The 11,531-nt window shown below is 61.6% G+C and overlaps 1 protein-coding gene across 1 annotated transcript in view; it reads right to left on the bottom strand.

Annotated features, from left to right (window-relative positions):
* The window catches only part of PLXNA1 (plexin A1), a 56,861-nt gene extending 46,095 nt beyond the window's left edge, over positions 1 to 10,766 (bottom strand). The window contains exons 1-2 of the mRNA XM_066352684.1: positions 10,501 to 10,766; positions 1,755 to 3,018 (exon numbers count right to left, since the gene is read on the bottom strand). Coding sequence (XP_066208781.1) covers positions 1,755 to 3,018; positions 10,501 to 10,751 — 1,515 coding nt within the window. The 5' untranslated portion in view covers positions 10,752 to 10,766. The remainder of the gene's footprint in view (positions 1 to 1,754; positions 3,019 to 10,500) is intronic.
* Positions 10,767 to 11,531: the final 765 nt, after the last annotated feature.

The following is an 11,531-nucleotide window of genomic DNA, read 5'->3' on the forward strand; positions in this document are numbered from 1 at the left end:
TAACTTATTATCAACGCAATAGTGAAGCCATTTCTCACACGCACACCACACACAGGACCCCCAGCCGATTCTGCAGGGGGAGGAAGGGAGAGGAGGCCAGGGCAGCCAGCGGGGAGCTCGGCCCCCTGCACCGGGACAGCACACAGAGGCAGTACGGCCCTCCTGTCTTACAGCGTTTACTCAAGACGGGAGACGAGGGCCACACCTAAAAGGTAAAGGAAGAGGCCCAGTTGAGGAGGTGACTGAGAGGTGACTGAGTGTGAAGTTCCAGAGGCCAGGGACAGGTGTGCAGGGCTGAGCCACAGAGGGAGAGAGGGCAGGATAGAAAGGCAGGTGCCAGGTGGACGGAAGGACACAGCTGCTCCCACTGGTGTAATAGCAGGCTGGGGGTCTGAGGTTCTCAGGGGGAGAGGCTACCAATGAGGCAGGGCCACCAGGGCTAGGAGCCAGAAGGAGAGGGACAGGCAAGGTCAGGGCTGGGCCGGGGTCCTGGAACAGCCCTCGGATGGGGAACTGGTCAGCGGTCCAGAGGAAGAGGAAGTAGGAACAGTGCCCAGGGAAGGGCAGACTTGGCCATGAACACAAGGACTTCAAATCACACATTGTGACCTCAGCAAGTGCTGCCTCGCCAAGCCTCGCCTTCTTCATCTACACAGTGGAGATAAAACGCCTTCCTTGAAAGGCCAAGAAAAGAAGGGATGATGTATCCGCCTCGCAGCCCTGGGACCGTGGTGTGGAAGTAGCCCTGTCGCGAGGCCCCCACTGCACTGGACATGAGAAGGAGACTCGCCATCTCGCCTGCTCTAGAGACAAACCAGTGTTACTTACTCCCAGCACAGACACAGGAAACTGAGGCCAGAGCGGGGCTGGGCTTTCCCCAGACAACCCAGCAGGTCCCGGGTAGCAGGAGGGGTGGGGCTGAGGCCTGGATCCAGAAATCCCCAACTGGGGTGAGTGCCAAGCCCTTTCACTTGCAACCCTAACAAGTCCCCTCTAAGCCTGGTGTATCCCTCTGAAAAACAGTAGCTGCTGCCACCTGGCTGAGTGTAAATGAGAGGCTCCCCAGAAAGCAGCTGGCCCCAGGCCGGTCCCACCAGGGCCTAGACAGGAGCTGCGGCTGCCAGCTACGGAGCCCCCAGCAACCACGTGCTCGGGAAGCCCCAATGTCAGACCCCACTGGCAAGTGAGGCCAGAGAGGTCAGAGGGCAGACACATGGCCAAGCACCCAGAACAAGGGTGGGCATAGCCTTTTGACAGGGGCTTGGGGGAGAGATGGTATCTGGTGCCCACCTGACCTTGGTCCAGCCCCAGCTCTGCTTCTTACTGGCTGGCTGTGTGACCCTAGGCAAATGACCTCATCTCTCTGAGCCTCAGAGACCTCATCTGCAAAGTGGAGACTAGATGGGGCCCAAAAGCACCCAGAACAGTGCCAGGCATGTGGGCAGTGCTCCATCCAAAGTCCACAGGGGCTTGAGGACTGGTGAACACAGTCCTATTCCTTCCACCGCCATCTCCAAAAGGCAGAGGACAGCAGAGACCCGCAAACAGGCTCTGAGGCCGGCACCAAGGGGGCAATTGTCACCATCTGGGAGACAATGGGCAAGCAGCAGCCCAAGGCACAGGACACGTGCCACATGGGCACATGGTCGACATTGTTATTGTTTCAGAGGAGAATGGGGTTACATGGAACCAAGGCTGTCCAGCATGAGGCCTGCAGGGCGGGAGCAGCCCCCAAGGAGGGAGGTACCACTCACCGAGTTGATGCAGCCCAGCTCCTTGTTGAGCAGCCAGGGCAGCGAGAGCTTGCCCTCGCCGCGGTAGCAGGACTGGATACGCTCCTTGATCTTTTCCTTGATGGCCCTGAGGGTGAACAGGCACAGCACCGACTCCTTGGGTGGCTTCACACGGTTCTTCTGGCCCTGAGCAAACACGGTGAACAGCACATCCTCATCGTTAGCCAGGCCCAGCTGGTGGGCCAGGGCGCTGCCCGGCCGGCTCAGGTAGGCATCCTGCACCAGGCGGTACTCCACCCCTGCCTGCTCGCAGCCAATGGGGAACTCGACATACGAATAGAACTTGGGGTCATCCACACAGAGCCGCACAATCTTGGAGGTGAAGAAGTGCTCGCCGGCGGCGTCGGGCGAGGTCAGCTGCGTGTCCAGCTGCAGAGTGAGGTAGTACACGAACTGCTCACTGCGGAAACTGTACACGTAGTAGATGTCAAAGGCCGGGAACTTGGACAGCGTGTCCGAAGGAATCTTGAGCTGAGACGACACGAACTCATCTTGGTACACAAAGCTGAACATGTCCGCGTCCTCCTCGTTGGCCATGAGCCGGCGGCTGGACAGAGTGGGGAAGTACTCGGACTTGCCATCGATGGGCGTGCCCACGAAGAGCTTGGCCTGGGCCTGGCCCGGCGGCCCGGGGATGAGCACCCCGGCCATGCTGCCCGCTTCGCGCACACTCGACAGGTAGTGCTCCTTGCGGTGGTGCGGCTCGCCCAGCTTGAAGAGGTCGTCCAGCCGCAGGAACTGGCAGATGCCCTGGGAGGCGCTGCCACAGGCCAGCAGGCGGTTAGCAGCATAGTCCAAAAGCAGCAGCTTGTTGACATTGTCAGTGCTGCCCAGGCCATGCGGGCACGACTGCACGCTGGGCGGCGGGTAGCACTTCTCGTTGTCCTCCACTGGGCCTGTCACGTGGGCCCGCAGCAGCGTCAGGTTCCCCGACAGCTTGTAGATGCGGTTCACCGCACCCAGGTACACCTCACCTGTCTGCTCGTGGACCACCAGGTGGGTAAGGCCCCAGTCGCTGGCTGAGAAGGTGCGGAAGGCAGGCTGCGGCCCCCCGCCGGCCCGCGCGGCACCTACCACTGCCCGGACGGCCCCCAGCAGCAGCAGCAGCATCGGGAGCTCCCACAGGCTCAGGCGTAGCAGTGGCAGTGGCATGGCAGGCCCGGGCCTCAGGCCTCGGCGCTCAGGCCCTGCAGCGACGTGCATCACAGGGCCGGGAGCCTCAGCCCTGTGGGGAGAACAACGGAAGAAGGCGTGAGTGTGGACAGGGCCTCACCCCTAAGAGGGCAGCCATGCCACATGCCACCTCCTGAGTTTGCTGGTGGGCCCAGGCTGGGGCACCTCACGCTGTACCTCCTGGTGCATGATCTGACCCTGGAGAAGCCAGAGGTGCAGAGAAAACATCTCCTGAACTAAACCCTGCAGACAGTAAGGAGTGTACTAGGAGTCACCAAGATCAAGTCTGTGACCCCAACACACAGCAGAGGACAGCTATCTGGCCACCAGACACACACCATGAATGCCCAGGCCTGCCATTGCTGGCTGGATGGAAAAGAGTAACGGACCCAGGAACAAGGAAGCAGGTGGGAAGGGTCTGGCGTTCAGAATGGGGGCCATAACCTCCTAATTCAGGGCCTCCCTGTGTCCTAGGGGCCAGTCCCCCAGCTCCAAGTCCCCCGGGAAGATCACGGCATCTGCCCAAGTTTCTGGGAGCACGTTCTCCCTTGCAGGACCTGGACGATCCTGTGCACAGGCCCTACCGCCACAGCAGACAGGGACAGACGGAGAGCAATTCTCAGTGTGGGGAGAGGACAGTCTGGGTCACCTTGGCCCTGAGGACAGCCCCTTGCTTGACCTTGAACCGCTATACTCTGAGAACTAATGCAGAAGCCAAGCTGTGTGGACCTCCCACTTACAGTCCCCATCCCCAACCAACAGATGCCCCAACCGACCCCATGACCCCCAGATCCGTGCTCTGACCACTCCCAGGTTTTCCCTGGTCAACTGCCTCTGAGTTCTCCTTCAAAACCCTAACCCAACTGCAAGGAAAGAGAAATTCCTCCAAAGAAAAGGGAGAACAGGGGAGTCCCTGAAGCCCACCCCTAAGCAGTGGCCCTTTCTCCCCAAACTCCAGACCCTCTACGCCCACCCAGTGCCATCTGACCAGCGCCCAGGCTCAGGTCCACCTGCCACTGCTCTCCTCCCGCATCATGCCCCCGGCACCGGCCACCCCACCCCAGGCCCAGGCACGCCCGTGACCCTCGTGCTCCATCCCCGGGGCACACTCCTCCCTGGCCGTCCCCCACTGCCCACTCCTCTCCCACCCGAATGACCACAGCACTTGGCCCCTCATAGGGGGCCCCACATGTCCCCCTGCAGCCCAGTCTCCACACAGTAGCTCGGGCCACTTTACTGACTGTACATGAAATCACCAGCCCCCCAAATCCTGCCGTGGACCCCTTCCCTCTGGAACAGTCTGAGCCCCACCCCAGCCCAGAAGCTGGCAGTCAGGTACTGAAGTAAGTCCGGACTCTGTCGCTGTGGCCTCGCAGCCCTGAAGAGAGACCGCCCCTCTTTCCCGCCCTTCTCCCATTTGGAAAATGGAGATGATAACAGTTTCTCCTTCAAGGTGCCAGCAGCAGGAATACCCTCTCCATGCCAGCAGGGGCCCCACCCTGGCTCTGCCGCATACGCTGGGGTCCCTCACCCAACTCTTGGCTGGAGACTGACCACAGTGACACTGAGCGTGGCAGGGGCCGGTGGGAGCTGCACACATCCTTTGCTCCCAGACAACACCACTAGTATCACCTGGCGGCCCCATATTACAGATGGGGAAGCTGAGGCTCAAAGGACCTTCTGCCAAGTCCAGGTTGGGAGCTGCACACAAGGCAGCTGGCTGCCAGACAAGACCCACCGGTCTCCGGGCCTCCACGGCGGCCTTCCCCTGGGCCCTTGACCCGCCGGTCTCCGGGCCTCCACGGCGGCCTTCCCCTGGGCCCTTGACCCGCCGGTCTCCGGGCCTCCACGGCTGCCTCCCCCTGGGCCCCTGGACTTGCTGCCCCTGTCCTGGAGTGCTGTTCCCTCCGTGATCTGCGAGCTGAGAGTAGCTGCTGCTCCCTCTCAATCAGCCAGCCAGTTTGAAATTGGGGTATGAGACTTACTAATGGCTTTATTTATTTTTCCCAGGCTCTCCCCACTAGAATGACAGTCTCCTGAGAGTAGGGCCTAGCCATCTCGTTTGCCATGGTAGCCCCAGAGCAAATGGTATCCCCAGGAGCAAATAATACTGGAAGGAAAGGGAAAGGAAAGGGAAAGGGAAGGGAAAGGAAGGGAAGGGGAAAGGGGAAGGGAAAGGGAAAGGGAAGGGAAAGGAAGGGGAAAGGGAAAGGAAAGGGAAGGGGAAGGGAAAGGGAAGGGGAAGGGAAAGGGAAGGGGAAGGGAAGGGGAAGGGAAAGGGAAAGGGAAGGGGAAGGGAAAGGGAAGGGGAAGGGAAAGGGAAGGGAAAGGGAAAGGGAAGGGAAAGGGAAAAGGGAAAGGGAAGGGAAAGGGAAAAGGGAAAGGAAAGGGAAAGGGAAGGGAAAGGGAAAAGGGAAAGGAAAGGGAAAGGGAAAGGGAAGGGGAAGGGAAAGGGAAAGGGAAGGGAAGGGAAAGGGAAAGGGAAAGGGAAGGGGAAGGGAAAGGGAAAGGGAAGGGGAAGGGAAAGGGAAGGGGAAGGGAAAGGGAAAGGGAAAGGGAAAGGGAAGGGGAAGGGAAAGGGGAAGGGAAGGGGAAGGGAAAGGGAAAGGGAAGGGAAAGGGAAGGGGAAGGGAAAGGGAAAGGGGAAGGAAGGGGAAAGGGGAAGGGAAAGGAAAGGAAAAAAGAAGAGAAGAGAAGAGAAGAGAAAAGAAAAGAAAAGAAAAGAAAAGAAAAGAAAAGAAAAGAAAAGAAAAGAAGAGAAGAGAAAAAGAAAAGGTCCTGACCAGAGCAGGACCCGCTCCCTCGCCCAGTCCTCCCCTCAGCGCCCTCTGCACACTGAGAGCTCACACACTGCTCAGGTGGAGGAACTGATGCTCAGGAAGCGCGAGCGTTAGCCAGGACCCCACCAGCAAGAAAGCAGGCTGTGCCGCCTTGCAGGGCCCTCCCGGAAGGCTGTCAGCTAGCTGCCTTTCCTGGAGGATCTCTGCCCAGGCATGGCCGGCCCCAAGAACCCCAGCCACCAGGGACCTCTGCTGGCAGCCAGGAGAGGAGTCCCCAACCCCCTACACCCTGGCCCCAGCTCAGGAGCTCAGGGCGGACCAGAGAAAAGGATCTTCACAGTGGCAGCAGGGCCTGGGCTGAAAGCCTGTGAACTCCAAAGAAAACATGAATCACTCACCGTTTATCAGTTCAAAGCAGACCTGCAATTACCAGGGGCTGGGCTCTCCCCTCCTCCAGGATAATTACACACATCTTAATGCAATTACGGGCCCCACTTTTTATATTAAACAGAAAGGATCCAGCTGAAGAAGCCACCATCCAAACCTTGGGCCCACTCCCCTTCTCCTTACCCTACAGAAGCTGCTAGGAAGGGAAGAGAAAGGGGAAAGAGAAAAATAATAGGGAAAGGGGAAAGAGAAAAGGGAAAAGAGAGAAGGGACAAGTGGAAAGGGGAAGGGGGAAAGGGGAAGTGGAAAGGGGAAAGGGGAAGGGGAAAGGGGAAATGGGAAGGGGAAGGGGGAAGGGGAAATGGGAAGGGGAAGGGGGAAGGGGAAAGGGGAAATGGGAAGGGGAAGGGGGAAGGGGAAGGGAGAGGGGAAGGGGGAAGGGGGAAGGGGAAATGGGAGGGGGAAGGGGGAAGGGGAAATGGGAAGGGGAAGGGGGAAGGGGAAGGGGGAAGAGGAGGGAAGTAGAAAGGGAAAGGGGGAAAGGGGAAAGGGAAAGGGGAAAGGGGAAGGGGAAAGGGGAAGGGGGAAGGGGAAGGGGGAAAGGGGAAAGGGGAAAGGGGAAGGGGGAAGGGAAAGGGGAAGTGGAAAGGGGAAAGGGGAAGGGGAAAGGGGAAGGGGGAAGGGGGAAAGGGGAAGTAGAAAGGGGAAAGGGGAAGGGAGAAGGGGAAAAGGGAAGGGGGAAGGGGGAAAGGGGAAGGGGGAAGGGGAAGTAGAAAGGGGAAGGGGGAAAGGGGAAGTGGAAAGGGGAAGGGGGAAGGGGGAAGGGGGAAAAGGGAAGTGGAAAGGGGAAAGGGGAAGGGGAAAGGGGAAGTGGAAAGGAGAAAGGGGAAGGGGGGAAGGGGAAAAGGGAAGGGGAGGGAAGTAGAAAGGGGAAGGGGGAAAGGGGAAGTGGAAAGGGGAAAGGGGAAGTGGAAAGGGGAAAGGGGAAGGGGGAAGGGGGAAAGGGGAAGTGGAAAGGGGAAAGGGGAAGGGGAAGTAGAAAGGGGAAGGGGGAAGGGGAGGGAAGTAGAAAGGGGAAGGGGGAAGTGGAAAGGGGAAAGGGGAAGTGGAAAGGGGAAAGGGGAAGGGGGGAAGGGGAAAAGGGAAGGGGGAAAGGGGAAAGGGGGAAAGGGGAAGGGGGAAGGGGAAGGAAGTGGAAAGGGGAAGGGGAAGTGGCAAGGGGAAGCTGAAGGGGGAAAAGGGAAAGGAAGGGGGAAGGGGGAGAGAGGGAAGGGGGAAGGGCCAAGGGGATGGGTCTCTTAACCAGGAAAAGGGGAATCTGGAGCCTAGGGCTGAGTCCCTCAGGCCCACTATCTCACAAGGGCCATCAAAGACGTCTGGGTCACTTCCCCTGTATTAGAGATAGGGTGTCCACGGCTCAGATAGACCCAAGGTCACCCAGATAGTTCTGACAGGACAGGGACAGATTCCCATGCTCCCACAGAGACCTAGAAGGCCAGCAGACTTGCTGGGACTCCCACACACCTCTGGTCTGCCCAGGAAAAAATACATTCCTTCCAAAGCTGCCTGGGTGCTGAGGACCATGCTGGGCTAGGTGAGGGGAGCACTGTACATGCTGTGCTCTGCAGCTAGGAAGGAACAGAGCCTGCCACTGTGGTCTGGGGAAGCTCCCCAGGGAGGCTGTTCACCTGTTCTAGGACCATGCATGAGGGGAGCTGGCAGGGGAGGGAGTGTCCTGGGTGACAGACAATAAGAGAAAGGCCTGGCGTGGAATCTCCTAGACCATGCAGAGGGCAGTAAAAATGACTGCAGCTTCCTGGCATGGGAAGCGGGCTATGCCGGGGCCCAGTCGGAGCCAGACTGGAAAGGAAGAAACTGAACTGGTTCTGGGTGTGCCAACTAGGACTGAGCAAGGGAGAGAGCGGTCAGGAAAGAGGCAGATGGGCCTGGCACAGCAGGCTCCACTCCTGGACAGTACGGGCTCAGCTGTGCAGCTGAGTATGGAAAAAGTGATGTTCCCTGGCCCTCTCCCAGGCAGCCCACCACCTCTCTTCCTCACCCAGAGAAACAAAGACCCTCACTCACTCAGAACCCTCTCCACAGATGGAGAGCCCAAGCCTCAGTCCCTGGCTTTGGATCTTCTGGGACTCGGCCACCTTGGAGCATTAGGGGACTGAAAAGACACTTCTGTCCTGTCCAATGGTACACTACTATCAACCGAGACAGAGAGCTGTCCGTCCTGTACCTCCCCCAACAGAGACCTCAGGAGGTAGTCCCAAGATGACCTGCTCTCCCACCCACCAGTCCTAGGGGACCAGGACACAGGGGCACTGAAGTCCTGCTTCTCAGAAAAGGTACCTACCACTTGGCCATCCCTAGAGGTGGTGCTCTCTCCTACTGGCCATCTGCTTTACACACCGAGTCCTTCCTAAGGGATCAAAACATGCAGACAACAACCTTCAGGCCACAAGAGGCCAAAAAAAGGGCTGTCTGCTTTGTGCATGGCACCTGACTTGTCCCCCACTCCCAAGCACCAGGGTCTTGCAGACCTCTGCCCAGGCTGTCCTCTTTCTGTCCTCTGTCTGCTTTGTGCATGGCACCTCACTTGTCCCCACTCCCAAGCACACAGGGTCTTGCAGACCTCTGCCCATGCGGTCCTCTTTCTGTCCTCTGTCTGCTTTGTGCATGGCACCTCACTTGTCCCCACTCCCAAGCACCAGGGTCTTGCAGACCTCTGCCCAGGCTGTCCTCTTTCTGTCCTCTGTCTGCTTTGTGCATGGCACCTCACTTGTCCCCACTCCCAAACACACAGGGTCTTGCAGACCTCTGCCCATGCGGTCCTCTTTCTGTCCTCTGTCTGCTTTGTGCATGGCACCTCACTTGTCCCCACTCCCGAGCACACAGGGTCTTGCAGACCTCTGCCCAGGCTGTCCTCTTTCGGAAACACCCTAACTAGGACTCTGTGCCACCACCCAGGCTGACTGGCAGCCTGGCCTGAAGCAGAAGGGTCTGCCTCTGGCATGACGACTGGGTGTTCCTCAAGAACTGGGCAGAGTCTTGGCTGCCTGGCAAGACACCTGGTCTCTCCTACACACCCCAAAACCAGCAGGGAGCTAAGAGTACCTGGGAAGTGCCCCACAGGGGCCAAGGAGCAAAGGCTGAGTCCCCCCCCCCAACACACACACACACACACACACACACACACACACACACACACACACACTCCCAGACCAGAGAACCGGCCTCGGCATGGAAGAAGGTGCCGGGGCTCAGGCTCAGGGGACAGAGGCATGGTCCACATCACCCTCAATACACACACCCCTTTCTTTCAAGGGGCGTGGCCCCAGCACCCCACAGAAGAGTAATAGCAGCTCCAGGCTCTACGCACTCCCTGGAGCCCCTCTCACCCCCCTTTTCCGGGCTGCACTCTGGATCTCATGGCAGGCAAGGGACTCCTTGGAGCCTCGCTCCTCCCTCCCGGAGGCAGACCGCAATCCGCTACGCCGCCCCCGGCTATGGAACACACCAGGCCCGGACTCTCTGGGATGCAATCAGAAGCCTCCGGGCGAAGCAGGCTGACCCTGGAGAGGCCCTGCGAGGGGGAATCCAAGGAGGCCTGGGCAAGCGGGGCGATCCTCGGTGGCAACCGCATCGCCCCCTCCCTCCCAGTTCGGGTGAGCGGCCCTGTGGGCCTGGGGCGGACACAGCGCCCACCGCCCGGCGCACCAGGCCAGGGGGCGCGGGGGCGGGTGTGGGTCCCAAGGAAGCAGTTCCAGATTCCACCCCGGGGCCCTTAAGGGCGACCGGGGGCGCAGCCCCGCACATCCTCCGGCGTCCGCGGCCCTGTCCGGGCCTGCCCAGCCCGGCCCTGCCGGCGGCCGGAGGTCCGACCCGCGGTGCAGCCCCCGGGCACGGCCTGGGCACCGCAGGCCCTCCCCGCGGGGCCGCCGTAAACTTTCTTTCCTGCCTGTGAGGTGAGGGCAGCGCCGGCCCCGGCCTCGCCGCACCACACACGGCACTGTTCCGCGGAGCTCCGGGGGTCCGGCCCGGCCCGGCCCGCCGGCAGGGAGGCCAGTGGCGCGAGGCCTTGAGCTGGGTCCGACCCCGGCCGAGCGGGGACACCGAGCTCAGCGCCAGCGCCGCGGCCGCGCCCGGACACACGCGGGAGACGGGCCGCAGCCGCAGGGACACGCGGACACGCGCGCCGCAGTCCCCCACGCACACCCCCTGCCCGCTCGGTCGCACGTCCGCGTCCCCCCGGAGGCGGCCGCCGCCGCGAGCCCGAGGGCGTCTCCCATCCGCCGCATCTTCGCGTGGGAACCCCCAGCCCCGATCCGCGCCGAGGGGAAAGTTGCGCCCTTACTCACCGGCTGCCCCGGGGCACGCCCCGCCGCCGGCCATCGCCGCGCCCCGCCGCCCGCGCCGCCCGCGCCGCCGCCGCCTGCCTAGCTGCGGGGCCGCCCAAGCCGCGCAGGCCGCCCAGGCCGAGGCCGCCGCCGCACCCGGGCTCCGCTGCGTGGCCGCGTCGCCGCTGCCCAGCATGAATGGGGCGCCGAGCGCCGCGCGGCTGCAGACCAGCCTCGATCTCGCCGCCTGCGGAGCGACGCGCGGTGCGCATGCGCGGCCCAAGGCCGAGGACGGGGCTGGCAGGGGCGGGGCCGACACGGGGGCGGGGCCGGAAGCAGCCTCCAGAGGGCGCTCTAACCCGCGCCGCTCGCCCTACGGGGCCCACCGTGCGCCTTCAAAGGGCGATGCAGCTGTGGGCCTTCAACGTCTCCGCGCGGGGAGTGTGGCGGGACGTCCCAGAGTAGCCCCGCGTCCAGGCTGTGTCCAGGGGCAGGGCTGGCGTCCGTATTCCTGGGCTGGGAGCACAACCTCCGTGCGCGGAAGGGTAAACCGAGGCCCGAGGGGGGAAAGCGCCTACCAGAGTCACGCGGTGCTATAGTTCCTCGGCCCTTGGCCTCCGCGACCCAACTATTGATAATATTTGGGATGGACGCCTCCCCCGTAAGCAAAGCGGCGCCCCCTGCCGGCCGGGCTGCAAGACCCACCCCACCCCGCTCCCTAGTGCGGTTCGCTGGCGCGGTTCAGCGCTCTGGTCCCGAGGTGGGGGCTAGCGGGCCCGGAACCGGGCTGTCCCGGACCGAAAGGAGGGCACACAGCGGCCCCTGTGGCGGTGCTCGCCCTGCTGAGAGCCGCCCAGAGGTCGGCCGTACGGAGGTCTCCTAGCAGAACGCCCTGGGAAGGTGAGGCGTGGCGCGGGAGCAGTCTCAGCGGACCGAACCGACCAGACAGCCTGGTGGGGGGAAGGCGAGCTGGGTGGGTGAGAGCAGCAGAGCCCGACCTGCGTGCTCATGCTGTGCACGAACGTGGCTTCATCCCCACAGAGGAGAAAACA

This window comes from Saccopteryx leptura, chromosome 11, assembly GCF_036850995.1.
Source record: "Saccopteryx leptura isolate mSacLep1 chromosome 11, mSacLep1_pri_phased_curated, whole genome shotgun sequence".
NCBI lineage: Eukaryota > Metazoa > Chordata > Mammalia > Chiroptera > Emballonuridae > Saccopteryx > Saccopteryx leptura.